This window comes from Lacerta agilis, chromosome 14 (assembly GCF_009819535.1).
Source record: "Lacerta agilis isolate rLacAgi1 chromosome 14, rLacAgi1.pri, whole genome shotgun sequence".
NCBI classification, from domain to species: Eukaryota; Metazoa; Chordata; class Lepidosauria; order Squamata; family Lacertidae; genus Lacerta; species Lacerta agilis.
The window spans coordinates 21,255,851-21,283,609 of record NC_046325.1 but is presented as its reverse complement, the minus strand read 5'-3'; the positions used below and the strand labels follow the sequence as shown (position 1 = coordinate 21,283,609).

Here is a 27,759-nt window from a genome sequence, read left to right as displayed (position 1 = left end):
TGCCACAGGATTCTGTTTCTTGGTCATTTAAAATGTGGCAGAACACAAGAAACTAGATAAAACTGTGGTGCGTGTGAGCATCACCATGGACGCGCATGTTTGGTTGCTGAGGTTCCTGAGCTTTCAAAAGTTAGGAAGAAGAGGGAACTTGTCTTTCAGATGCAGCTGAAAAATGATGAGGAAAAAGCCTCTCCTGCTGAAGTTTCTCCTTTTCCACAACTTTTTAAAGGCACTGAGGCCTTGTCCCTGCTTTCTATCAGGCAACATATGTAGCAGCTACAAGGAATTTTGCCTACTGTGTTTTTTTTAAAAAGTTGATTAATCTTAAGAGGTCTAGCACTTCTCTGCTATGCAGCTGAAGCACAAGGATGTTCCTCAGTCTGGACCCTGAAAAAGACATGGCACCAGATAATGTACCGGTAGCTTTTCCACTGTCCCTTTTGCTTCACAGGTCTCCTTTTTTTTTTTAAGGTTACATGCTCTTGGCTACATAGTGCCACAGCAAGCGTTTCAACATAATTTCTTTTTTAAAAAGAAAGCCTTATCAATTTCACACACAAATATCTTCAGCAGCTGCCATCCCCTTCTATCCTGTCCTGTGGCACATAGTACTACGAGGGATTTACAGGAGGACTGCACACACACACACAAAATGGTAGTTGGGGTGTTTTATGCACAGTTGAGTAAAACAGTTCTAATTCATGTTAGTGACGGGGATATAAAATCATGAACTAGTAGTCATTCTTGATTAGTTCACGATATGCATGTATGCTTATGTGATTATGTGTAGGTTCAGAAGGGTGCACAAGTTAGCTGCATTTTTTTTTTAAAAAAAAAAAACCCTTTCCTATTCAAATTCATTTTAATCTCAAGAACAACTGGGTCCAAGTGACCCTACAGGAAATGCACTCTCTCTCTCTCCTTTTTCCTAAAGTGCCCTCTCCAACTCCATCCTAGCTTTTTCCGTACTTAGTGAAAGGGTTGTGGAGGCTCACAGCATTGTCTCTCAGCTGACAAAGTTTGATGCATCCTAGGAGGGAACTGGAGCTGTAACTGTGGAAAGACTGTCTTGTGAATCAGACAGCTGTGTCTCATAAGACTAGCTATTCATACTACACTTTTGGGTTTCCTCCACAGCACAAGTATGTATGTGTGCATTTTTGAGGTGTCATGTCTACTCCATAGCATGCTCCCACTGTCATGCCTTTAAAAATACATAATTTTCATTTCTAATTGTCATATCACAATGACTTGGAATGCATATTATATCCGCGGCCTGTATTGGGTTATCGTTTTATTTGATTTTATCTGATTTTTGATTGACTGCTTGTTTTGTATTGTATGATTGTATTGTATGACGGGCGCAAATGCCGAATAAACACCTATCTATCTATCTATCCATACCAACACTTAAAGCAAGATCATGAAAAATATAAGTACTGCATCTTGAGATGGATTAAAAAAATTATTTTATTTGTCTGATCTTTAAAATCAACCCAGATGAAGTCTTGCCATACTTCTGGAAGCAGTTCAGGCTCAAACTAATGCATGATTTGTTTGTTCACCTGCTTCCTCTTTTCATTTTTATCAGCTATAGCCCATGAGAGGATAGGATCTAACAACCTGTTCCATGAACCCTGATTGTGCTCTGTTTGCCTTGTGGAAGTGGCCAGCCGAGTTGTTATTCTGACAGCAGGTTCAGTACTACCCTTATACAAAGCTGCACAATGCAAAGCACTATAAGGTAAGCATCACCTCAATGTGAGAATGGGGAGAAGTTTTTTTCCAAATGTCCAAACATAGAAATTGGCAACTTGGAGAAATGTTTGCTTGTCAAATATTTTTCGCTGGGCTGAACAGTGTGATCGTTCTTTAAAGCAGATATTGTCAGCCTTTTCAGACCCAGTACCCCCTTTTAATCCAGACGTGCATTTGGGGACCCATTTCTTAAATCTTTTACCATACATTTGCACAATGGTAGTTTTCTTGTAGCGACCCACCTTGGATCAGGCCACAACCCACTAGTGGATTCCAACCCACCAGTACTGTGTGCATGGTTCTCCTCCCTATTTTTGTCCTCACAACCACCTTGTTCGGTAGGTCAGGCTGAGAGAGACTAGTAACCCAAAGTCACTTCATGACTGCATGGGAGGATTTGAACCCTGCTCTCCTAGTTCCTAGTCTGCCACTCTAACCACTCCACCACCACTGACTTGCCACGTATCATCATGCGTACTATTTCTGCCTAAGATACCCGTGTAATAATATGTAACTCTATTGGGTATTGGGGGAGCTATTGCTTTTTGAATGGCCAGAAGCACTGATAACCTCAGTCCTGTTGTTGAAAGAAGTGGGTGCACTCTGCAACCATGAGTAGAGGAAGATAACAGACATAACCATATTTATTTGTATCTGGGCAGATCATTCTTCCAGCCCCTGGCACAAACAAAGCCTGGAAAAGAAGCAGCAGAGAGGAATCACCTGGAAGAGGAGCCTGCCCCCAAAAGGTAAGTGACATTGGGGCATGCACTGGTATATGGACAAAACTGTACACTACTCCCCCTTTTTAATGCAGTTGAAACACACATGCACAATAAACTCTGCTGAAGACCAGTGCTTTTAAGTAAGAGGCTTTTGGTTTTACTCTTACAATGCAGTGGTACCTTGGTTCTCAAACTTAATCCGTTCCGGAAGTCCATTCCAAAACCCAAGCGTTCCAAAACCAAGGCATGCTTTCTCATAGAAAGTAATGCAAAACGGATTAATCCATTCCAGACTTTTAAAAACGACCTCAAAAACAGCAATTTACATGAATTTTACTATCTAACGAGACCATTGATCCATAAAATGAAAGCAATAATCAATGTACTGTACTATAAAATAAATAAGACAGTATTGTAGATGATAAAAATTAAAATTAATTTTATTTCTTACCTGCACTGATGATAGTCATTGTTTGGATGGGGGACTTTTATCCATTTCCACAGTCACACAATCCACCAGTAGCTGAACTGGATTCCACACAGTCACAAAAACAAATGAACTGAACAAGTCTCAAAAACAAAAACGCAAAATAAATAGCAAAAACAAAAACACCAAACTTAATCTATTCCGGAAGTCCGTTTGACTTCCAAAATGTTCGAAAACTAAGGCGCAGCTTCTGATTGGTGCAGGTGCACTGAAAACAATAACTGACAGCCAGGTTTTCAGCATTTGAGAACCAAGGTACCACAGTATTTTCTCAAAATATTTAAAATGCATTTAATGATATTAGATAAATACACATGAAGAAATACAAATCAGGAAGTAAAACAATTTTATACTTCCAAGAAGCACTTTTCAATTCTGCAACATGTTCATCTCCCAGAAGCAAAGAAGCTTTAATTACTGTTATTACATTTATATGCCACTTTTTGGGGTAACAGGTTTCTTGTTGAAGCTAAAAATGAAATTTAAAGGAAAACCAAAAATACTGTTCGGCAATCCAGAATTGTCGTTATCTGTTTAAATAAGAAATATATTTTTATTGGTTTGCTGTTTTAATTTTGGTTATAATTTTGTCGTGGGTTGTGTTACATTATTATAAAGTGGGAGCATTTAACATTCCAACACTGAAAAGAGTTGGCCCTCTTAGAATGTTTGTAAGGAACTGTATCATGTGATAGACAGGAGCATTCCAAAGCAGTTAGAATCGGTTAAGAGAAAGCTGCAATCCGATAAACTGCTGCCCATCCATAGGGCTTAATTCTGAGTAGACAAGCGTAGTCCAAGTAGCGTGAAACAAAACGGGAGAAAATGGAAAGAAAGACTTCACAGGTGTTTTAGTGTCAGGATTTAATGTAACTAGTAACATGAACAGGTTTATTTGTTCTTTTACTAACTTTGCTTTTTCACTTTTTATGTACAAGTTCCTTGACATTGATATAAGAATCAGAGACCCAGGGTGTACATTTTGATTTAATTATGTTTCAAATATTAATGACATTTAATGTTTAGAAAGATAGAATGCATCACTCAATAGTTTTTATGTGTGGTTCCTGTGTGCCTATATTTTATAACCCCTGTGCTCTCTAGGCCATTAACAAGAAACCCTATAACCTTGAAAGTGGCACAAATGGTCATGTTGTTCTAGTTAACATCAGAGTGTAAATCCAAACATCTCCTTGAAGCTCCCTGAAATGTCCCAGGGACATGGGAAGTGAGATAGGGACTGGAATGTAAACAACCCTTCTAAAGGCCTTGTTGCCAAAGAAATAGTGATAGAAATGCAACATTTGAGACCAAATAGCCAGGACACTCTTGGGGCATCTCAATGTGATTGTGGGGGTGAATATATAGAACCATATGTGTTTTACTTCTCCTGTAACCTTTCTTGATGTATGTAGAAAGATGTTTATGTTTTGAGAATGTTTAGGTGTTTTATGACTCTTTGTGTGCTGTGCCTATAAAACCCTTGTTTTAATTCTCCTCATGGCAGACCTTCTTGGTGGTTCGGCTAGAATAACCGCACTAAGTTGGTCCTTTTGCAATAGTATCTAATAAACTCCAAGTCCCTAACTGGATCTGCTGAATCTTGCTGTAATTCTCTTGGTTCCGTGTTTTATTTAATAAAAGCTTTTCCCTCACCTGGGTAACAAACAGGTGGTGTAGAAGTAAATTCTTGCCACACCATCAGTTCTTTTTACCTCTTCACAATGTGCCTGAAGTATAATTGCTACCTAAACTTCTGTACTAGAACATTTGCTCCTGCTCTTTGCTGATGGCACATAAACTAGAATAGACTTTGGAATGAATCCAGCTCAAAGAGTCCACATTTGGAATGAATGATGGGCTTGTGCATACATGGGAGAGCCTGTATGGTATAGAGGTTAGAGTTTTGGATTAGGACTGTAGAGATCCAAATTAGATGCCTATTCAGCCATAAGGGTCACTTCATGAACTTTGGCCAGTAATTATCTCTCAGCCCAACCTACCTTATAGGGCTGTTGTGAGTATAAAATGATTGAGGAAGACTATGTTTACCAACTTGAGGTCTTTGGAGGAAAGTTGGGGTTAATAAATAATAATAATAATAATAATAATGGGCCCAGTTGTTCTGTTGCTAAGCAAACTGTCTCTTTTCAGAAAACTTGTAGATTCTGAACCACAGGTAAATGGTGCAACACACCATGCAAATTCCCCAGTGAATACTGCAGCCCAAGAAACCACCTCCATTCTTAAAAGTGAAGAGGATTCTGGGAAACCAAAACAAAAGGATACAGAGGCAGATAATAACAAGCAGGTACACCCTCTTTCTGATATGCCTTGATCTTTGAATAACTATTCATGCAGAAATCAATCCATCTCTGAATTTTGTAGTTCAGATCTTGCAGCTCTGGCCTTTTGGGTGTAATTTCAGTTTCCAGCAACTTAGTGTACAGTGGACTCTCAGGTTGCAAATGCGATCCATCCGGGAGGCGCATTCACAACCCACAGCGCCCGCAACCCGCAGCATTCGCAACATGAGGTATGACTGTATTTAAGGTGCCCTGGTTCATCACAATGTATAAAGACTGCTACATCCCCCTTTTACCCTCAAAACCGCATCCTTTGTAATGCTTCTTTCATTTCAACATTAAATTGATTCTCAAGTAGTTTTCTTGTCCTGGCCAGCCCCAAGAATGCAACACCTTTATTTAGAGTTATTTCTTCTGTCGACACCTTTTTACTTTGCAGTTCTGCCTTTTTAGGTTTCTGACTGTGTTCCTGAGCAAAAGATTCCTGCGCAGAGCACCTCACAAAGCACCAGCCCAGCTACCTCTAATTCACCCTCACCCACCTACATTCCCCGGCGCAGAACAGGTAAGTACCCAGCCATTTGGTCACCAAGAGCATCCATAAAATGTTAGTTTTTTTCTTCTTCTTCTTCTGTAAATGACAGTATAGTGGAATATTGGCCTGGCTCTTAACTTACAACTTTCACCTCTCTGCTGTAAGACTTCTTTAGTGGCATTTGTTTTGAAATTATTCTTTATATAAATACACAAGAAAGTAAGTTTCTTTGAAGTTAGAGAGGTTTACTTCTAAGTAAGCATGTCTGGGATTGCACTGTTAGAATATAGGCTTATTGATCAGTACCACTTCTAGTTCTTTTAGCTACTTGGAAAGACTATTACATACATGCACATAACATATTTAAATTCCCTAATTTCCCCTGTGTTACACATTTGAAAAGTTAAGATGGCAAGGATGGACCCACGACTTGCAATAAAATAGATTTTTTCTGATGCAGCAGAGCAGGTTGAAATCACAATTTGTAGAAAAGTTTCTTGCACACTTTAAAGTAATAGAATAACTTTATCACCAGGCTCTTTCCTCTTAATTGGAGTGACTGGAGAAATTTGGCTCTGAATAGAAGGACAACGTGCAGTTTGAGATACACATAGGGGGTTCATTAGATTCCAGTGCCTGGGGAAGTACCGGTAGTTTTCAATCATAGCAATCCTAGAAAAATGCAAAGAATTTTCAAATAGTGAATGCAGGCAAAGAAAAACTGGAACTAAGGCTTCCAACATGGTGTTCTCTAAGGCTTCCCTTAAAATATTTCACTTCCCTTTCAGCAGCCTACCATCTTAACCCTTTGGGAAAATTCCCTCAGGCTAACACATCAGTGTGTGGTATTATGGATAGACAACTGCAGAGACAGAACTCATAGGACCTGAACATCATTAATGTCTGTGAATGTGACATTCCATTGTTGCACCCAAAACCTAGGTTTAAGGTGACATTTAGCTCCTAGCTTTCATATCTCAGTTTGTCTGAGGGGCTAGTGAGGTGACAACTAACTCTTACTTTCGTTTGTACCAACAAGAAATTATCTTAATTTTTAAAGAAAACTGTAGTGCCAATTTGTCCATCAGCAAGACTTATCTCTGCCTTCAGCCCGCAAGCAGCTCCCTAAACGTAAAGCAGAGGAAGAAGTCAGCAACCATGATAGCATCCAGCAGGACGTTTGTTCCAAAAGATGGAAAGGAGATGATGAGGATGGAGAGGGTGAGTACTTTCTGAGGCCTGGTTGCAAGGCTGAAGAAAGGTACAAGGTGATATCCAGACTGAACCTTCTTTGAATTCTGTTAGACCTTGTCTTCTCCTTCTTGTGTAGGCACAAAAGGGGTGCCAGATGAGGGGTCCATCAAGACAGAAGAAATGGAAGATGATAATTCAGAAGTGGTGCAGGTAAAAATTGAGGTAGATTCAGATGAAGAGACAACACCAGGACCCCCTAAGCCATCCAGCAAGCCCATCTCTAATTTTTTTGGTGAGCATATGGTAGATGCAAATATTCATGCTCAAATGATAGTACTTCTATTAGATCCCCACTGAGAATGTTGTGTGGGAATGTATCCATGGCAACATTTAGAAACCACTATATGATGAGAGTTTTGGATTCTTGAAATTATAGGATTTTTTTTTTAATGAAGCCAGAATGGTTGTGAAAGGAAATTTGAAAGGGATTGGGGAAGAGCTTTGATGTGTGGAAGAAAGAATAACACAGAGATAACAGATGCCAGGAGGTTTGTGGGTCTCCCTCTGAAGACTGTTTGGAAACTTCAGCTGGTGCAGAATTCAGTGGCCAGGTTGCTCACTGGGGCAAGATGGTTTGAGCATATAGCACCAATCCCAGTCCGATTGCAGTAGCTGCTATTAGCTTCTGGGCCTAATTCAAAATACTACTAAGGTGACAACTAACTCTTACTTTTGTTTGTATCAACAAGAAATTATCTTAATTGTTAAGAAAATTGTAGTGCCAATTTGTCCATCAGCAAGACTTATTTCTGCCTTCAGCCCGCAAGCAGCTCCCTAAACGTAAAGCAGAGGAAGAAGTCAGTAACCATGATAGCATCCAGCAGGACGTTTGTACCAAAAGATGGAAAGGAGATGATGAGGATGGAGAGGGTGAGTACTTTCTGAGGCCTGGTTGCAAGGCTGAAGAAAGGTACAAGGTGATATCCAGACTGAACCTTCTTTGAATTCTGTTAGACCTTGTCTTCTCCTTCTTGTGTAGGCACAAAAGGGGTGCCAGATGAGGGGTCCATCAAGACAGAAGAAGTAGAAGATGATAATTCAGAAGTGGTGCAGGTAAAAATTGAGGTAGATTCAGAGGAAGAGACAACACCGGCACCCCCTAAGCCATCCAGCAATCCCATCTCTAATTTTTTTGGTGAGCATATGGTAGATGCAAATATTCATGTTCAAATGATAGTACTTCTATTAGATTCCCACTGAGAATGTTGTGTGGGAATGTATCCATGGCCCCATTTAGAAACCACTATATGATGAGAGTTTTGGATTCTTGAAAATAAAGGATTAAAAAAAGGACGCCAGAATGGTTGTGAAAGGAAATTTGAAAGGGATTGGCAAAGAGCTTTGATGTGTGGAAGAAAGAATACCTTCTACACCAGTACTGCATAACACAGAGATAACAGATGCCAGGAGGTTTGTGGGTTTCCATCTGAAGACTATTTGGAAACTTCAGCTGGTGCAGAATTCAGTGGCCAGGTTGCACTGGGGCAAGATGGTTTGAGCATATAACACCAGTCATGGTCCAGCTGCACTAGCTGCTATTAGCTTCTGGGCCTAATTCAAAATACTACTCAGGACCACAATACCTCAAGGTCCGCCTCTCCCCATATGAGCCAACCCAGACCCTGCACACTTCATCTGAGGCCCTTCTTCATGTGCCGTCTCCTGCATGACGTCCAGAGGTCGGCAACACAAGAACGGGCATTTTCTGCAGTGGCTTCTCATTTGTGGAATGCTCTATCCAGTGAGATTCACCTTGTCCTATCATTGTACTGTATATCTTTAGGTGCTGGCAAAAGCTTCCCTTCATAATCAGGCCTTTGACTTTTAACTATTAGTGGTCTTTTAGAAGTGAGCGGGATGTTTTTAATGTATTCCTCTTTCATCTTGGTTTTAATGTATCTATGTGGGGTTTATTGTCTATTTGTTTGATTGGAAGTTGTTTTGGGTTGCCCTGGGCAAGATAAAGCAACTGACAAATTTAATAAAATAAAAAAGGAAAATGAAAAATAAGAAGTGATTCTGAAATCTCACTGTTGATAGCCCAAGAAGGAGCTAAGGGTCGGGCCTACTGCAGAATGCTTCCAAAGTCTTAGACTTGGTCCCAGTACCTCCTATGTTTGTGGTAATTCTCATAGATTCATCAGTACTCCAAAAAAGTTGTTCTACCTACGGAGGGAAACTGCCACATTTGTCTAATTTCTGCCTTACAGCCCCTCGGAAAGCCTCTATAAAGACAGAGAAAAAAGAAGCGCCGGTGATAGGAGGAAACATGCCTGCACCAAAGAGCCTTAATGAAATTAATGGCCATGAATCTAATAGCAAAGCTGACTGGCAAGTGATCAGTGCTATTTGAGGCACTATATTTCTCTTGTGTTATCACCAGGTTAGGACTCTATAGAGTAGCATGCAGGAATTCATACAATTGCCAGCCACTCTGTATGGAAGTAAGCTAGTTTTTGCTCACTTGGGAGAGTTGATTGGAGGGAAAACCAAAAGTAGCAGCACAGTAAAAGAGACTGTAAAGTGTTTTGTCCACAGAAAAAACCCCACCATGGATGACAATAAATTCAAATATTTCTGTTTTGGACTGTCTGGGAGACCCACAATTGTACATGTTACGTGTGTTGTAATGATGGTGATAAGAACTTAGGGCTGGCATACAGTGCCTTGACAAACATTGAATTTTCTGTTTCACTGTTTGTATAGAGGAATTTGTCTGTGTTTCTGCTCATTGCCAAGTAAGGAAATCCCTCCACAATCACCCTTCATTCTTACCCATCTTCTCTCCTGCATAAAGAAGGCATACTTTGAGAATCTCCTTGTCCAAGGAGACAGTTGAATTGATGATTGTGGTCAGTGCTTTTTTTCTAGAAAAATAGGTACTGGTACTTGCCCTGAAGCTGTTACAGTAAGTGTCACTTATTAACAAAAAAAGAGAGAGGTGCCAGTAATGTGTACCCTTGAGTACTCCCTGAAAAAAAAGCACTGGTTGTGGTCATTATTGGTCCCTTCATTCACTTGATGAGTTGCTAATTTAACTTAGTTGTCTTCTCTGTTCCTTCTCACATTTGTGAAGGCTATCCCTAGAGCTTTGATTAGCTTAGTACTGATTATAAGAAAAAGATAGTAACTCCAATCCCAGACTGGGTAAAGAACACCTGGGGAAATAATATGTGTTGATCTAGGTCTTGGCTGGCTTTGTGGGAAGAGTTGGGGTTACTAATATTTCTCAAGGTGCCATTGAATTCCACACCCTCTAGTATCTAGTCACATGTGGGGTCTAAAATGGTTTTGACTATATTATTTTAATATTTTTCTAACTGATGTGTATTTAGTAGTGCTAGAAAGTTTCAGCTCTTGTCAGTGCTAGTTTGTCTAAATAAAGATTACCAACTTTGAACCATTTTGGATCCTATCAGTCTGTCTTTAGGAGAGATCTATAAATAACCACTTGCTTGTGCTGAGCCAAAAAATAGCACCAGGTGAGCAGATAGAGAATTATTGTAAACAAGGTAACAGTGGATTATGCATGTGCAGGTGAACTAATTTATTTTAAGAGGAAAAGGTTATTGGTTTGAAACCTTTGTGGACTTATTTGCTAAGTTGCCTGAATACATACATGACGGTCACAGTCAACCTGCATGCCTATTTCCTACTTTTATAGTTCTGCCAAACCATCTCTTATACTTGAGCCTACAAATTACAACCCAATGAAGGGAAACTATCATCCTGTAAACGATGCTTGTTGGGGCCCTGGCCAGAGGTAAGTGCTACTGGGGTAGGGGGCCTTTTTGTGTGACAGAAGGCTGTTAGTCTCAACCCTTGTTTCCATAATCTACCTTCATACACCCCTTATAATCCAAGAACTAGAGAGTGTAGATAACAAGTTGCTGACCTGTGACCCCCAGATGTTGTTGGACTCCCAACTCCCATCAACCCCAGGCAGCATGGCCTATAGTCAGGGAAGATGGCAGGCCAGCAACATCGGGAAGACTAAAGATTAGCCACCCCGTTTGCATTGTCTGTTTTCATGTCAGCCACATTCATGCTTGACCATAGAATCATAGCACTGAAAATTACTGCATTGATCATCTAGTCCTAATTACTGCCCTGAGGTCAGATTCTAAACGGTCCCAAAAAGCACTTTGTCATTGGTTTGTTACTCCATGTTGGGGTGCTTTGCTTTGGTTGGAAGGGGAAAGTGGCTTTCTTCTATGGTGTATTTTGGTTTACTTGTTTCAGTCAATGCAGAAGGTGGATGGACTTTTTGGTATGACTTAAGACTTTTTAATACTCACATTCTATGATCACAGCCCTTGCCAGGCAATGTAAAAGGTACAAGAAAGCAGCAACTTACTGTTGCCTGATCCTTATTTAGCTACATGGCTCTGAACCAGTGTCATGTCCTCATTCCTCTGACAGGGTACCATACCTGGCAGTGGCTCGTACCTTTGAGAAGATTGAGGAGGAATCTGCCCGGTAAGGTCACTTTCTAGAATTCAGGGAATGAATGGGGGTAGCATTTTATCTGACCGCAAGCTGTTCTAACATGCTTCTGATCTATGTTGCCAGGTTGAAAATTATAGAGACCCTGAGCAATCTTTTCCGCTCTGTGATTGCTCTGTCTCCAGAAGACTTGCTGCCCTGTGTCTACCTCTGTCTCAACCGGTTAGGCCCAGCATATGAGGGCCTGGAGTTGGGCATTGGTAAAACTATCCTCATGAAAGCTTTGGCTCAGGCCACAGGTGAGTTTGCCCAGTTACAGTTACTGCTAATCTCCAGGCATTCAGCACCAATGTAATAATGGCTGCCTCTGTCCTTATCTAAATTATGAGACTATCAGGAATTCATAAGAAATTGGTGATTAAGCTAGACCATGGTGTTCATGATCATTGTGGTCCTTCCTTCCTTCTGTAGGTCGTAATTTGGACCAGATCAAGGCAGAAGCAGCAGAAAAGGGAGACCTGGGTTTGGTTGCTGAGAGTAGCCGCAGTACACAGGGTACCATGTTTGCCCCACCCAAGCTTGGTGCTGCTTCTGTCTTTGGCAAACTTCAGGCCATTGGCCGCATGACAGGAACCTCTGTAAGTAATGGATGATTGGGCACAGATGATCAGGGACAAGAATCAAGATATAGCATTGGGCTATCTGGGGAAGGGGCATGGTTGAGGTCAGGTTAAGCCTAAAGCCGGAGACTGAGAACCTCCAGCACATGGGTCTAATTTTTCCCTGCTATCCCCTTTTTGTCAAGCCACACTCATCTGTGGAGCATGTAAGACCTGGCTTAGCCAAAGGAGGTTTGCAATGGTTTGTGCAATAGGCTTTGCAAGACTTGACCACCAGTGAAACACTTTGAAAGGAGCTTTGCAACCCATGCACTTGCCTGCACAGTTGGATTTGAAACTGCAGGCAAAAAAGATCACCTGACATTATAACACCAGATGATTGACAGGTGGGCCATCCTTCCCACCTACCAAATTTGTCTTACACAGTGGAGAGATATAACAATCTGGCCCACAATCCAAATCCAGTTTACCACCCCTAAAGAGTTTCTCCTCTAATGTGCATTTGGTATATCATATCTGATGTGATATTTTCCAACAAAGCACAGATAATGCTGTGCTAAAGGAGTCTACATGTGTGGTATGAGGACTCTCAAACAGTACAAGGATTTTTCTCTGTACTTTTAGATTTGGCTGTTCTTATACTACAAATCATACAAAGGATAGGCTGCAGAGTCCCCAAGGGAACATAGCTATAAGCTAATATCTGGGAGGGGAGTTGTAAAAGCATTAACTTAAACACAAATTTTTGTGAGCTTGCTATTATTTATTTATTTATTTATTTATTTATTTATTTAAAAGCATTTCTAAGCTACTTAATATTTAAAAATCTGTAAGCACTATACAAAAATAGCATAAAAACGATTAAAAGCAGTAAAACAGCATTATAAAAAGAGGAGCAATTGAAAACAGGAATTCAGAAACAACAGGGTTCATTCTTTCAGGTCAGTGAAAGCTGGACAAAAATATATGTCTTCACATGATGTCTGAAGCAACCAATATATATGCTTCATGTATGGCAGAGGAATGGGGATTCCACTGTATTTCATTCTATAACACAAAAAGAGTTCCTGAAGCATGTGCCAGGTTGCCCTTCCCTCCAGATGCATCTCAACATTCACTCCCATTTGTGTCCCTTTCAGTCAATGAACAAGAAGATTGACATTATCAAGACTTTGTTTGTTGCTTGTCGCTATTCAGAGGCTCGCTATGTTGCTCGGTGAGTGTGATATATCTTCCTCTAGTGTGCCTGCTCTCATATCCTCACTTTACTGCATCCCTGTAACATTCTGTTCCCTAAAACTATACTGTTATTTCTCCCACTCCTATCTTACCTGTTGGTTTATTGCTGCCACACACCACCCTATTTCTCAGTCCCCACTCCTAATATCCCTGCCTCCAACAAACAGACCCATTCACACACAGAGTTCTCCTAGAGCCCTCCATTCCAGGCTTGTAATGTTACAATTGGATTTTTTTTTCTTGTATCACAGGTCACTAGAAGGAAAACTGAGGATTGGGTTAGCAGAGCAGTCTGTCCTGTCTGCTCTGGCCCAGGCAGCATCACTCACTCCTCCAGGACAAAGTGAGTTCAGGATACAGTGCAGTACTGGGGTTTGGAGCTGTGTTGTGTTGCAGCTGGGAATAGTTAGTGTCCATTGTCAAGCATTTGGATGTTGCATGTAGGGAATTTGGTGCCATCCACAGGACAAGAATATTATGTATTTTTCAATTAGAATTAAATGCAAATAAATATGTATCTTATTTCCAAAGATGAGATTATGCGAGAATGTGGAATTTGAAGCTTTGAGACATGGAAAAGGAATAGGAGAAAGACAAAAAGTTGGGTAGCCATGAATGATACGGAACTTTGCAATATATTTAAGTACGCTAGCTTCCCTTTGTTTCCTGATCCTGCCTATGTATCAAAACTTCCTTGTTATCTCGCAAGCTTAAGGGTTAGGAACTTGATGTTTTCTTAAAATTGAAAGCTGAGTTTAATAGATTCTGTATTCCCACCCCCCCACATAAAAATAGTTTATGTAAATTGTTGGTAGGGTCTAAAATGTAAACAGTATTTGGGGGAAATAAGATTTAACATTTTCTCAGAATCTGCCTTCTTTCCATAAGTCACAAACGAAAAGGCACATCCCAGCTACAGGGACCTTAGCAGTTTATATGTGAGCCACTGGGAATAGATATGTTTCTTCCCTCTATAGAATTTCCCCCAGAAGTTGTGGATGCTTCAAAGGGCAAGTCTGCAGAAGTGCGCAAAAACTGGTTGGACGAGAGAGCATTGATTGTTAAACAGGCCTTCTGGTGAGTAACATGTTCAGACCCAATTGTTTTTCATCTGTCCCTAGTTCTCTGTCTTCAGAGGCTGAAATAGCTAAAGTTTCAGAGAGCAATGGGACCTCAAGGAATATCAGATCTTTTTGCTCTCAGCCACAACATATATGTGGGCCTTTCCAGACACATTAAGCTTCCCAGACTAAAATAAATAAGTGTATCGATTCTGGGATGATAAGAATAGCCATGTGTGGTAAAATAGTAATCTTGGGCACTGTTAATCTGCTAGTTTGCACTTTATGTGTAAACTCAGCCTACCCCACCCGATGCCTAAATGCACTCCTTGTTCTGAAGAAGAAGAGTTTGGATTTGATATCCCGCTTTGAGACCCTAAGGAGTCTCAAAGCGGCTAACAATCTCCTTTCCCTTCCTCCCCTACAACAAACACTCTGTGAGGTGAGTGGGGCTGAGAGACTTCAAAGAAGTGTGACTAGCCCAAGGTCACCCAGCAGCTGCATGTGGAGGAGTGGGGACGTGAACCCGGTTCACCAGAATACAAGTCTACTGCTCTTAACCACTACACCACACTGGCACCTCTGGGGAGGTGAGGGGAGAGGGTTGCTCTTATTGTATTGTATTGTATTGTATTGTATTGTAATCAGATTGGAGTGCAAATTGATTATCAAATTAGTAATAAAATGTGGGTTTTTCTCACGTTAGCCTTTCTTTCCTACAACCTGGAGCCTGACAGAACTTTCTGCAAGAGCAAATATATGCCAGAGGGGACATACATAGCCATAGGGAGTGCTGCATGAGTAGTGCTGGCTTCTGAATCAGCAGCCTAGGGCTGCAAGCAGTACTACTCTTTTGCAAGATTTTGGCTTGGAACCAAGGCCTTAGCAGAAATTAATCTTAAGTCATTCTGGTTTACTTTGTTTTCAGTGAGCTGCCAAATTATGATACCATTGTGCCTGTCCTTCTGAAACATGGTGTGGAGAGTCTGCCTCATCACTGCAAGATCACACCAGGTACCTAGAATATTTGTCTTGTGTGTGGAAGGAAATTTAATGTATTCCCTTCAGCAGAGTGTGTACGTCTTTTCCAGAATTATTTATTCTTCTACAAGGAAGAGGGAATCTTCAGATGGGTTGGTCCTCCCTCTCACACCAATATGCAGGGCTATTCAAATTAGCTGCAATACAAGGAAGAAAGTCCCTCTCAGTTCTAGTCCTGCCTCTGATCAGGGTTCTGGCTAGCTCCACCTTTTTTGCTGATTCTACCTAGAATTTTTTTGTCGTTCTCTCAGTTTTCTTCTGAAAACCGTTAAACAGTGCAAAACAAAAATTTCTAAAAAGCATATGCTTTCATTTACAGAAACAAAATAAACTAGTTCTAGCCCTCTTGCTTGTTGGTATATATTTTAAAACACAGATGTTGTCTATAACAACAGTAAGAAATGACTCTGCCATGCATGACTTCATGTTTTGGAATCTCTTAAATTGGGAACTCCATACTTAAATTGGGGAGAAATAATAATAATTTATTATTATTATTATTATTATTATTATTATTATTATTATTATTTATTATATATACCCCGCCCATCCAACTGGGTGTACCCAGCCACTCTGGGTGGCTCCCAACAGATTAAAAACAGAATAAAACATCAAACTACAAGTTTCCCTAAACAGGGCTGCCTTCAGATGTCTTGTAAAAGTCAGATAGTTTATTTCCTTGTCATCTGATGGGAGGGCGTTCCACAGGGCAGGTGCCGCCACCAAGAAGGCCCTTTGCCTGGTTCCCTGTAACCTCACATCTTTCAGTGAGGGAGCTGCTAGAAAGCCCTCGGAGCTGGACCTCAGTGTCTGGGCAGAACAATGAGAGTGGAAACGCTCCTTCGGGTATACTGGGCCGAGGCTATAATAATAGGAAAAGAAATGTTGAGCTTCCCTTGCCCCTTTCTTCTCCATCACTATCATATGTTTCCTGAACCCTGTTCTTTTCCATACAGAGATCTCTGTCACTTTCCCTTCCAATGACTTGCTGATTTGACTGTTGTTGCAAGTCTCAGCTTGTGTACTTTCCCCACAGGGATTCCACTGAAGCCCATGCTGGCTCACCCAACAAAGGGAATTGGGGAGGTATTAAAGCGATTTGAAGAGGCAGCTTTCACCTGTGAATACAAATATGACGGGGAGCGAGCACAGGTAAGGATGCATGGTGTAAGGCCAAAAAGGGGAATCCACCCCCATCCCTTTTCAATTTGTAGCTCAAGCTCAACTCTTTCCTTTCTCACAGATACACATCCTGGACAATGGAGAAGTGCACATCTATAGCCGGAACCAAGAAAACAACACAACAAAGTACCCTGACATTGTCAGCCGTATCCCCAAGGTGCAGCAACATTTAGAAATATGGGGTGAAGGGAGCGCATAACTAGGAGGGAACAGAATGTGGTGGAGGCTTGCTAACACAGGGTCATCTCTATAGCTACTGGGTCTCAAAGGGGAAGCTAAGCTAAATCCACTCCCTTGTTCAGGTAAAAAAGAGCACTGTGCAATCATGCATCTTGGATGCAGAAGCTGTGGCCTGGGATCCTGATTCCAAACAGATCCAGCCATTCCAGGTACTCACCACCCGCAAGCGCAAGGTAAGTGGCCTCTGCTGGATTGTTTTACAAAAATATTAATCTGGTATATCCGTTTTGCTCTTGTCTTTAGTTTGGTGCACACCACAGTTATAATGAGGTGGATTATGTTTGGATTGGGGAAGGAGGGTATTGCATGTAGGAGTTGTGGCTTTGGGAATAAGAGTACCTTCCATGAATAAATTGTGCAGCATATGGAAAGGATATTTCTCTTCTAGCATCTGTTAGTTGGGGTGTGCAGGAAACGTGAAGAAAAACAAAACGAATAAGCAGAAACATTTCAAAGAAATTTTCCTGTGAAAATATGTACTTCCCCTTTTCTCTGACTGCACCATTATTCTCCAGGATGTAGAGGCCACAGAGATCCGGGTGCAGGTTTGTGTGTATGCATTCGACATGCTCTTCCTTAATGGACAGGTAAGTGCATCCAGTATTACCTGGATCTTTGGTGCTTTCAGTCATTTGTTTTCCTGATGCCCTGCTTTAGACCTTCCTCACCCCACTGGAGTCCCTGTTCTGTATCTGCCTTTTAAAATGTGTAATTGTGCATCTTTCCAGTCTCTAGTCCGGAAACCCCTATCTGAGCGCCGGGTTTTGCTTCATGATTCCTTCAATGAAATTGAAGGCCAGTTCCTGTTTGCAACCTCCATGGACACTAGTAACACTGACAAGATAGCAGACTTCCTGGAATGCTCCATCAAAGGTATTGTGGGGATAATCACTGTTCTCCTTGCCACTGTATTATTTCACATAAATCCTGGACTCCTGGTGAGCCCCCACAATGAGAGCCAGTGTGCAGTCATGGGTAGGAGATCCAGGTTTAATTCTGTGCTTAACATGAAGCTCACTGAGTGACCTTGAGCATGTCCCTCTTTCAGCCTAACCTATCTTATAGTATTGCGAGGATAATAGGGGGAACCATGTGGACAGCTTAAAGCTCCTTAACAAAAGGAGCAGGATAAATAAATGTGCCATAGAGGTTGGGATAATCAGGATGGTTTGTCTCCCTCAGACTCATGCGAGGGGCTAATGGTGAAAACGCTGGAAGTGGACGCCACATACGAAATTGCAAAAAGATCTCACAACTGGCTGAAGGTGAGAACAGAATCCCAGTCCATCTTGTAGTGCCACCTGGCAAAAGAAAGTCTGCTTTAACTTGACTGACCTGAGACAGGAGTGAAGATCCTGCCCCCTTCCTTCCCCAAATTGGCTGTGCTCTTGTTGGAGGGAGGACAGCATCTTATTTATTTTCCTCCTTGCTTCTTCATTTGAATAAAATGTCCTTATGGAATGCTGACAATGATATTATAAGCAAAAATTCATAAAAGCAACATTATATCCCTCAAATCCGGGATCAAAATTTGTATCATTTGAAAGTCCCAGACCTAAGATACAAATTCAGCCCATATGCCTGAACAGACAAATTGCTCCACTTAGTAACTCTGTTTTCCATACCAGCTTAAGAAAGATTATCTGGAGGGTGTTGGCGACACCTTGGACCTTGTGGTGATCGGTGCCTATCTGGGCAAGGGCAAACGCACAGGCACATATGGTGGTTTCCTCTTGGCCTGCTATGATGAGGATAGTGAGGAGTTCCAGAGCATCTGCAAGGTAAGGCATCCCCAGGATTACCCAGCTGTTAAGGACACTTGGCTTAGTGGGGCCCTGTAGCATCAAGTGCACCTGGCCTGAAAAAAAAAGGAACGATTTTTGTTGCAGTTTTATAAGTTAAAGGGCAGGAGGGTAGATGGAGGTACAGTCTGAGAAGTAAACTGAGTGGGTCTTGCACATCATGTCCAGTGTATGGGTTTGCTAGCTCTGCAGGGCAACACTTCCCTAACAGCCATGTTTCCTCTCTGCTCTCAGATCGGCACTGGATTCACAGATGACAAACTAGAAGAACTCCACACCTCTCTCAAGGTAGGAGCTTCTTTCTGCTCTGATGAACGTATCCTCTTGTATGTCCCCCCACCCCCCATCGTATTCCTTTACAAGGAATTTCTATGTATGTGGAGTTAGGAGTGGCAAAGAAGGGATCCCATCTTCCTTGGATCTGGCCTTCTGCCCTAGTCAACTATTTCTTGATTTGTAGGAGAGAAATGCTAGTGTTCTGGGTCCTATGCCTAGAGAGTCTTAGTGGGCCCTGGGCTATGCCCCGTGGAGGACCTTACGGTCCGCAAACAATAACATCTTGGAGGTCCCGGGCCTCAAGGAGGTTAGACTGGCCTCAACTAGAGCCAGGCCTTTTCGGCCCTAGCCCCAGTCTGTTGGAATGCTCTGTCGCAAGAGACCAGGGCCCTGTGGGACTTGACATCTTTGCACAGAACCTTCAAGACTGAGCTGTTCCGCCAGACCTTTGGTCAGGGCTCAGTCTGACCCCTCTCCTTTTACAAGACGCTGCATATAAGTGGCCTCTCTAACTCTTCTCACCGGCTCATACAAATAGCTGAGCCTGGTGAGTACTTAAGGTTCCCAACCCCTATAGTTTTAGTTATAATTCGTGGGTAGCCATCTGATCTTATTTTGATTTAAATCCTATTTTAAGCTGTATTTCAGTTGATTGCTGAATTTTATGTCTTAATATATTATATATATTTTATGTTAGCCGCCCTGAGCCCGGTTCTGGCCGAGGAGGGTGGGATATAAATAAAATTTAGTAGTAGTAGTAGTAGAGCCCAGAGGAAGATTGTATCATGTGGTGATACTGATGATTGCACGAACTCCTCTGGACTAGTCCACACAAATACTACTTATCCTAGTCTCTTTATTGCAGGACCATGTAATTCCACAGCCACGACCCTACTACCGCTGGGGTGGAACAGCTGAGCCTGACCACTGGCTAGAGGCTCAGCATGTCTGGGAGGTGAAGTGTGCTGACTTATCCATTTCTCCAGTCCACAAAGCAGCAACTGGTTTGGTGAGTGAATGATGGGCCATTGGTGAGAGATTGTATGTATGATAATTCTACACTAAACCTCTGAAAACTATCTGTAGGACAGGTTTAGATGCGTATACAGTGGTACCTTGGTTTATGAACTTAATCCGTTCTGGAAGTGTGTTCTTAAACCGAAACCGTTCTTAAACCGAGGAGTGCTTTCCCTAATGAGGCCTCTCGCCACCGATGCCCTTCCTCCATTCGGATTCCGTTCTTAGACCAAAGTAAAGTTCTCAAACCAAGACATTATTTCCAGTTTTGCGGAGTTTGTAAACCAAATCATTCTTAAACCGAGGTACCACTGTACTTCACTTATCTGCTATTTGTTCATGTCACACCCTGGAATAAATTTGTATGAAGGGCAGTACGCACATACCTTGAGTTAGCAAACTATTTTTTGTTCACATTATATCATTCTGATTAGATACACAGTGGGTTATGAATAGGATGTAACTATTCAGAAAATCTTTTTAATGGAAAGTTCTCTGAGAACATTAATTCAGCATGCTATATAAAGGCAGTGTTTAAGTTTTGTCACTGGATAATCAAGAGACAACTGGGTGTAAAGCGTAGTGCCAAACTGAAAATGTGCTAGTGAAAAACCACAAAACGTTATTGTCCAAACACAATCAAATGCTAACTAATTTTGACCACATAACTCTTTTTTTCAGAGTTTATGTGTTAAGTAGGAATTCCTCATGAGATTTTGAAGCAATTGTTAATATGTAACACATTTTATTTGAAAAACTTTTCAAAAATATTATATCTATATGGTACAGAATTTACTGTTAATTGCTATGTGTGTTTATAATCAAATGAACAACTAATGTGCTTCTATGGGTACAGGTTAGAAAAAATAAGTTTTGCAGAGAAGCTGGATTACACTTTGATCTGGCTAAAATCCATCACTTGGCTTTAATAATTTAAAGACAGGTAACATTTCTTGGAAGATTACTTCATATTTAAGTGTACTAACTTTGAAAGACCTACAACACCGTTTATAGAAGCATCAATGCCAAGTCACACATAAATTCTTATTTCTGGCACATGCTCGGTGAATGTCCTGGCATCCATCATAGTTAAACTCCTCTGGGCTCTTCTGCTTAGAACGTACAATTACTGTTGAACAATATTTTGCAGCTATTTACAAAGTTGTCCTATTTGTCTTATTGGTAACCATACTATGTAATTTATGGCAAGTTAAATTTTATCCATTCAAATCATTATGTGCTGCCAAAATTGTGGTATAGTTTGTATACTACTGTACAGTATTGTGGAGAGTAATGTTTTACATGGTTTTTCATGTTTTTATAATTTTGTAAAACATGCAAGTTTATTATGGCCAGAGGCTTAACACTGGCAAACGTTTATTCAATGTTTTGTGAAATGTATTGTCATTGGTGCTTCAGTATATCAGATCTGTCATAATGTTGACTTTTAGATAGAACTTGCAATCGGTGTATCTGAGCAAATTTTTCAGTTCTGTATTATTGGTGTATTTCATGTGTGTTCCTCCTCAGATGTTTTTTTCTTCTGCACTGTATGCATGCAGACATGGATAGAAAGAGCCCCACATATGCAGAAAGGCAGTGTCTAGATTGCTCCCAAAAGACCATGGCTTAGTTCTGGAAAAGGAAAAAGTAGTCAGTGCTTCAAGTAATCTAGGCACTAAAATTTGCCTCTTCAGAATTAAAATAAGTATCGCATTTCAAAAACTATAATGCAGAAGAAGGGCATATCCTATACTGTTTCTCTTCCCTTGCTATGCAAATCACCAAGTTCTGAAATTGGCAAGAGCTCCAGATAACATATTTTGGGGGAAACTGCCTCATACAAAGTAGGCACTGAAACATCCAACCCTAAACTTCTGACCAGCAAGTCCTTCCACTGCAGGTTGATGAAGAAAAGGGCATCTCCCTCCGCTTTCCCAGATTCGTACGCATCCGAGATGATAAGAAACCAGAGGAAGCTACTGCCAGTACTCAGGTACAGTGATGGGAGGAAACATACGTATGGGATTGTAGTCTATGGGTCTAATAGTCATTGTCTTTTTGCAGACTGTACAGAGCCATCTCTTCCTTTTACTACTCTAGTATTTAATTTCTATAGACGGGCTAAGAAGCGGGTGAGGAGGAAGAATGAATCATCTTCAGGTTTTATTGACAGATCTGTGACATGCAAGAAATTGGCCTTGTTTTTGTTTGGAAACATATACAATTTAGGACATTAAGGAACCAGCTCCCTCCAGAGATCTATAGGTTTAGGAACAGTGGGCAGTATTCTAACACATTCCTTCAGCACAAGGAATTCTGCTTACACAATAGGACTTCCTCCCTTTCCTCCCCGCTATGTGCCCCATGTCCTCCCCAAATCTGCTCCAGAGCATTAGGAGAACCCCCTAGAACTGATTTAGGGTGAATGTTCCATTGTGCAAACAAATCCTTGCAATGACAAAATGTTCTCCATAGTGCTGTGTTGGATTCTACCCACTGAAACTGTAGATAAGGACTAGGTAGCAGTGTGCAGGGTTACTATGGTGAGTGGCAATGGAAAATGGACAGCTTTCCATAATATTTCTCTGGCTGCAGGTGGCTGAGTTGTACCGGAAGCAGCAGCAGATTCTGAATCAGCAATCAGTGGAAAAAGGAGATGATGATTTCTACTAATCCTATTCATCTGATTGTGAATGGGTTTTTGCTGAACCCCTCTTGGAGTGTGGGTAGAACCTTGGTGCCCTCTTCAAATTTTATCTAATGAATGCACCCCACCCACTCTGGAGCTGTAGTAGAGATACAGTGAGGCATGTTCTGATAAGGCCTTGCTGCTTTCCCTGCACTTGCCCAAATGCAGGAATATATTGAGTTGATGATGCTCTGTTAATAAACCCTTGTATTTTTTTGGTAGCTGCCTGTATCATTTGCTGTGCTATCTTGTACTTTCACTCACATGACTCATGGCAGGTGTTCAAAACAAGTGTTTATTGGTGCATAGTTGAGAAAAGGTGCAAGAAAGAAGTGCTATATAGTGTACATACGAAAAAGCCATCTCACAGCCTTGAGACTGTTGTCTGTTTCCTGATTTGGGGGACAAGTAAGGATGGGGATGGGGAAGGAGAAAGAGAGGAAGAGGTACTACCCTGTCACAGCCTACCCCAAAAAACCTGAGACGATTTCCAAAACTAGCTCATCTTGGACCTTTACACATCAGCAATCCTCATTTCCTCCAAATGTAATCCATTCCCCCCCCCCCCGATTCGTGCAGAGTTCAGTAGCCCCACAACTCTGAATCTGTATTGTATAGTTCATCTACGTGGCCCTAACCTCTGAAGTGCCATGCAGGCTCCTAATTCCCAACACTTCCCAAACTTTATTCCTACATGCTTGATCTGTTCTTGTCTACTTCCAGTATCCCCATGGCTTCTCCTTGAGGCTATTATTTGGGGAAGCGGAGAGAGAATTGATACACAGCCCCCTGCCTTTAGGGGGAGGTGTGCTGGCGCTGACTTCGTGCCTTGTAGACTTCAATGAGAAGGTCTTTTACATATTGGATTTCTCTCTCAATGGATTCTGCTTTCTCGCGCAGCTCACGATTGCGTGCCTCCAGAGCCTGGCACTCATCCCCCAGTGCCTCATGTTCAGCCCGCTTGCGCTGACGGTACCGCAAGGCTGCTGTCTTGTTCTGGTCTCGCTTCTTCTGGCGCCGGTCCCCCTTGGGTGCTAGGGCAGATGACCGTTGTAATGGGGCATGGACATCACTGCCCTGCAGGGGGAGCTCAGCAGGCACTTCTCCGCCATAGATCTCCAGCAATTCTAAGCAGCTTGAATCCAAGGTCTGCAGGGGAGCAGGTGCAGGGTGGTGGTCGAGGGGCTGAAAACCATCACCAAAGGGGAAGTGGAAGTTCCCATCAGAGGGAGGGGTGCTAGGTGCTACCTGGTCTGGTGAGAGTGACTCCTCCAAGAAATAATCCTCCATCTGCTCCAACTCTTTCTTGAGCAGTGAGGCCATGGCCTCCAGGTCCGGAGCAGGAGGGGAGGGCAGTGAGAGTGGCGAGGGCTCCCCTGACACACTCAGGAGCGTGGCCAGGTCTGTGCGCTCCGTCATCCAGTCTGAGAAGCCATCGCCTACAAACAAGCAGGAATCAAGTCAGCAGTAGACAGGCAAGTATGAATCTACAAGACTCTACTAGAAAGCAGACCCCATCAACTTCTACACATGAGAGTGGACAAACTGGGAGCCAAGAGCTCTTGCACATTAGGCAGTTGGTACATATGGGATGTTCTGGAGACAGCCACACATCAGAATAAGCACAGGAAGGTGTGAGTCAAAATATGGAGCAACCAGACAGTGGCAGAGCTTCATTCTCCAGGGGCAGGGAGCAGGCAGGGGAGGGGTTGGCACGCGTTCTGGACGTGGGGCGCCCAGCGTGGGTGGAGGGCAGCCCCGATGGAACCCCACTGGGATCGCACCAATGGGGGCGATGCACTCCCATCGCCCCCACCTTCCTCCGCCCCTGCAACCAGAAGCCACATGTGGGAAAGGGTAGGAGGAAAGTGTAAAAGAAATAAAGGCTCTATCCAGTTCTTTTATTGGTTGTAAAACAGCTATTCACCTTCTAGTTTTCAAGCTGTCCAGTATAATTGTGAGTCTTGCATCTTTTTAAAAAAGTAATTGAATACTAAGGCCCAGGGGCTGGATGCAGCCCAATCACCTTCTAAATGCGGCCTGCGGATGGTCTGGGAATCTACATGAGTAGAATGTGTCCTTTTATTTAAAATGCATCTCTGGATTATTTGTGGGGCATAGGAATTTGTTCATATTTTTTTTCAAAATATAGTCTGGCCCCCCACAAGGTCTGAGGGCCCCCTGCTGAAAACGTTCGCTGACCCCTGGTGTAAGGGATATCAAGAGGATAATATTCAAGAGGGGTAATAGGTTATGAATGGGGGGGGTTGAATGCTAACCCTTGATGGAGAGGCATAGCCACCACTGCTTTCACAATCCTCCTACTTAAGATGGGAAGGGAGTATGGAAGAATACATTTTCACAAGCTGGAGCAGCAAAGAGGCCTGGATCAGGTCTGTTACTGTCATATGATAGCAGGCTTCTCTGGCCTATACTCACCCCCTCCATGAAATGCCCCAGTGGTAGCTCCCACAGGGCTGCTGTTGGGGCAAGACCATTGTAGTACTCCTCACAAATGGAGCTGGAACCATAGCTCAATAGTAGAGCATTGCTTTGCATGCCCAATTTCAATTTGTAGGCATCTCCAGGTAGGGCTGAGAGATAATCTCATCTAAAACTCTGGAGAGCTGATGACAACCCCGAGCTACACAGCCAATGATCTGTCTCAATATAAGGAAGCTTCCTGTGTTAATGGCAGAGACCAGCCAGGCAGACAACTCCACCCATCGAAACCCTCTCCAGCACAGAGGATCATCAGTTGGGATTTGCTGATACTTTGGTGTTTCCCAATGCTGTAGCAGTTTTATGAGCAATGCTTAGAAGAACTACAATCCATGCCAATGCTAGTTTCTCAATGACCTTCAGGGAAAAGATTCTCCTTTCCTGCTGCATCTGGAACAATTCCCCCACAGCCCTCAGACTCCAGCTTATGGTTCCTCCCCTGCTCAACCTGCTCACCTGTCAGCAATGGGCGCTCCATGCTGAGGGCAAAGCCCTCATCCACAGGTCCGGCAAGCAGCTCGCAATGACCGGCGTGGGGCAGCCGGTGCTTGAGCAGCTCCGGCCTGCAGGACATGGTGCTAGCTGGGAGCATGGTCAGGTCCAGGTCCAGGGTCAGTGCCGCCAGCAGGGACATCGTAGCAATGATAATTCAGGGTCGACACAGGATTGGGATGCAGCACGCAAGGAGTAGCTCGGCTCCTGCAGGCAGGGATAGTGGTGGTGGCAAAAAGGGACCTGGAGGAGGAGGAGGATAAAAATACAGGTCAGAAATGCATACAGTTTAGCATTTTGATAGAGGACCAAAGAAAAGGCCAGATCCCTTCCTACTCCATGCCAGGCTTAGCTTACCCATCTCAAACTGGAACTTTAACTTTTTTGTTCTGCTAGAGGATTAAAGTGATATCAGAGCAGACTACAGGACTTGCAAAGCAGGCCTTTGTATGTTAGGCGGTTAGCTGTGGCCTGGACCATTCCCCACCTCCAGTCCTACAACCTTCCTAGCTTCTCTCTCCCCTCCACCTCACATCAAGAGTATTATCCAGATGGACATGGCATGTGTATGTTGCACAATTCCTGCCAGCATAGCCTTTGGGAGACGTTTTTCATGATTCCGACCATGTGGCATCCACAGTACAAGCTCTGGACCATTCGACAGCTCATTTCGGGTGTCATGAAAGGGCAGCATATGGTAGATCCCATTGATTATCACTGTATTTTGACTGCTAGCGACAGAACAGGCATTTGTGGGACTTTCCGCCTTGGGTGCCAAAATAACCTGGCCGCAAAACGGCATCAAAAAAAGAAGAAGCTTCGGCCAGCCCTATAGAAGCGCTACGCCCTTGGAACAGTGGAAAACCTCCCGGGAGGTTTAGCATGGGCAGGGATAGATACGTCGCGCTCCCCACCCCCCCCCCCCCACCATCTGCCTTATGCGCTGAGAGGGGGTGGGGGCGGGTACATGTCATCGCGCACCTGCTTCTCCCGGTGAGGTTTGGCATGACGCACCTGCTCCCTTCCCTAGAGAACCCAGAAGAGCAGACCTCTCGAGCCCCGAGAATAGAGGGAGCAGATTTCTGTATGCGGTTTTTTTTGGGGGGGGGGGGTCGTGCTGTTCTACAGCAATACAGAGGACTATGCGGGCGTTAGAAAAACCTCGAGGTCTAGCAACACCACGCCCCCACCCATTGCGTTTCAGTCTATCATCAACGCCCCCCGGGATTGCAAAAAGAGATACAGGGAGGGAGAAAGGGGGGGGAAAGGTACCCGGCCGCACCAAGAGGCAGCTCGATCCCCGACCCGCTTTTCCTAAACCGGGCGAGGGACCGACCCGCTTTCCCTAAAGATGGGCTCTGCCAGCGAAAGCCCCCAAAAGGTCTACTCACTCCATTATGCTTGTTTCGTTGCAGCGTGCAATACACGCTTGTTCGCTTCAAGATCCGCGCAGCTCTAGAAAGCCATGTCCTCGATCTCGCCCACGCGTCGCCGCTCTCCGTCTGAATGCTCTGTTGTATCTGTGTCGAGAAAGGAATGAGTCATAGCGGGGTGGAGTCTCCCTATATATCGCTCCAGCCTCCCTAGCCGCAGCGCCCGCTCGTCGCGTATCCATCCACCGGCCCTTTCCCTTGACATTGCGCATGCTCCTTTTGGAACGGGATTGTAATGTGTTTATCCCTTCCTAAAACGTATTATTTCTTCCACTCTAGGAAACGCGCGGTTAGTCCGTAGATAATTCTTTAAAATACAGTAAAGGTGTTTCGCTGCTGTACTTCCCGGGGAATGCAGAGCTGAGCCGCGGTTAGTTGAGCGAGATGCATGTGCTCTGCACATGCTCAAAGGCAGTCTTGTGATCTAAGAACACCTGTTCAGAGGTTGAGCCTTGAAAGCGAGGTTGCTGGCTAATTCCTTCTCTACTCGAATTAAGTTATGGCATTACAGGTGCAGAGTCCCCTGGCTCAGTTTAGCTCGTAGGACGCCTGGTAGGACATGAGCAAGTAAATCATACTTGGCATATACTGTACCCAGCCATACTTTTGCTAATGCACAACAGCTCTCTAGTTGAACAGGTGTTTTCTGAG

At 43.0% G+C, this 27,759-nt stretch overlaps 2 protein-coding genes across 5 annotated transcripts; one reads left to right on the top strand and one right to left on the bottom strand.

Annotated features, from left to right (window-relative positions):
• Positions 1–1,591: 1,591 nt before the first annotated feature.
• On the top strand, positions 1,592–22,902 carry LIG1 (DNA ligase 1). 4 transcript variants are annotated; one of them, XM_033169961.1, is made up of 28 exons: positions 1,592–1,744; positions 2,421–2,507; positions 5,125–5,281; positions 5,730–5,841; positions 6,922–7,032; positions 7,142–7,297; positions 7,825–7,935; positions 8,045–8,200; positions 9,276–9,396; positions 10,730–10,828; positions 11,488–11,544; positions 11,638–11,810; positions 11,983–12,149; positions 13,271–13,347; positions 13,622–13,713; positions 14,348–14,447; positions 15,360–15,445; positions 16,509–16,624; positions 16,716–16,811; positions 16,957–17,067; positions 17,410–17,481; positions 17,623–17,767; positions 18,077–18,159; positions 18,523–18,675; positions 18,931–18,984; positions 19,838–19,981; positions 21,893–21,985; positions 22,588–22,902. In XM_033169961.1, exons 1-28 carry the CDS (start codon positions 1,728–1,730, stop codon positions 22,663–22,665), a joined length of 3,024 nt encoding a protein of 1,007 aa, XP_033025852.1. In that variant the 5' UTR covers positions 1,592–1,727; the 3' UTR covers positions 22,666–22,902. The 4 variants fall into 4 exon arrangements, with proteins under 4 accessions (XP_033025852.1, XP_033025853.1, XP_033025855.1 ...); XM_033169962.1 differs by lacking the exon at positions 7,825–7,935; XM_033169964.1 differs by lacking the exons at positions 6,922–7,032; positions 7,142–7,297.
• A 56-nt stretch (positions 22,903–22,958) lies between these two features.
• ATF5 (activating transcription factor 5) lies at positions 22,959–27,235 on the bottom strand. The gene is made up of 3 exons (XM_033169976.1): positions 27,067–27,235; positions 25,640–25,918; positions 22,959–24,120 (listed from the first exon to the last, which is right to left on the bottom strand). The coding sequence occupies exons 2-3, from the start codon at positions 25,815–25,817 to the stop codon at positions 23,477–23,479; spliced, it is 822 nt and encodes a 273-aa protein (XP_033025867.1). The 5' UTR covers positions 25,818–25,918; positions 27,067–27,235; the 3' UTR covers positions 22,959–23,476.
• Between the last annotated feature and the right edge of the window lie 524 nt (positions 27,236–27,759).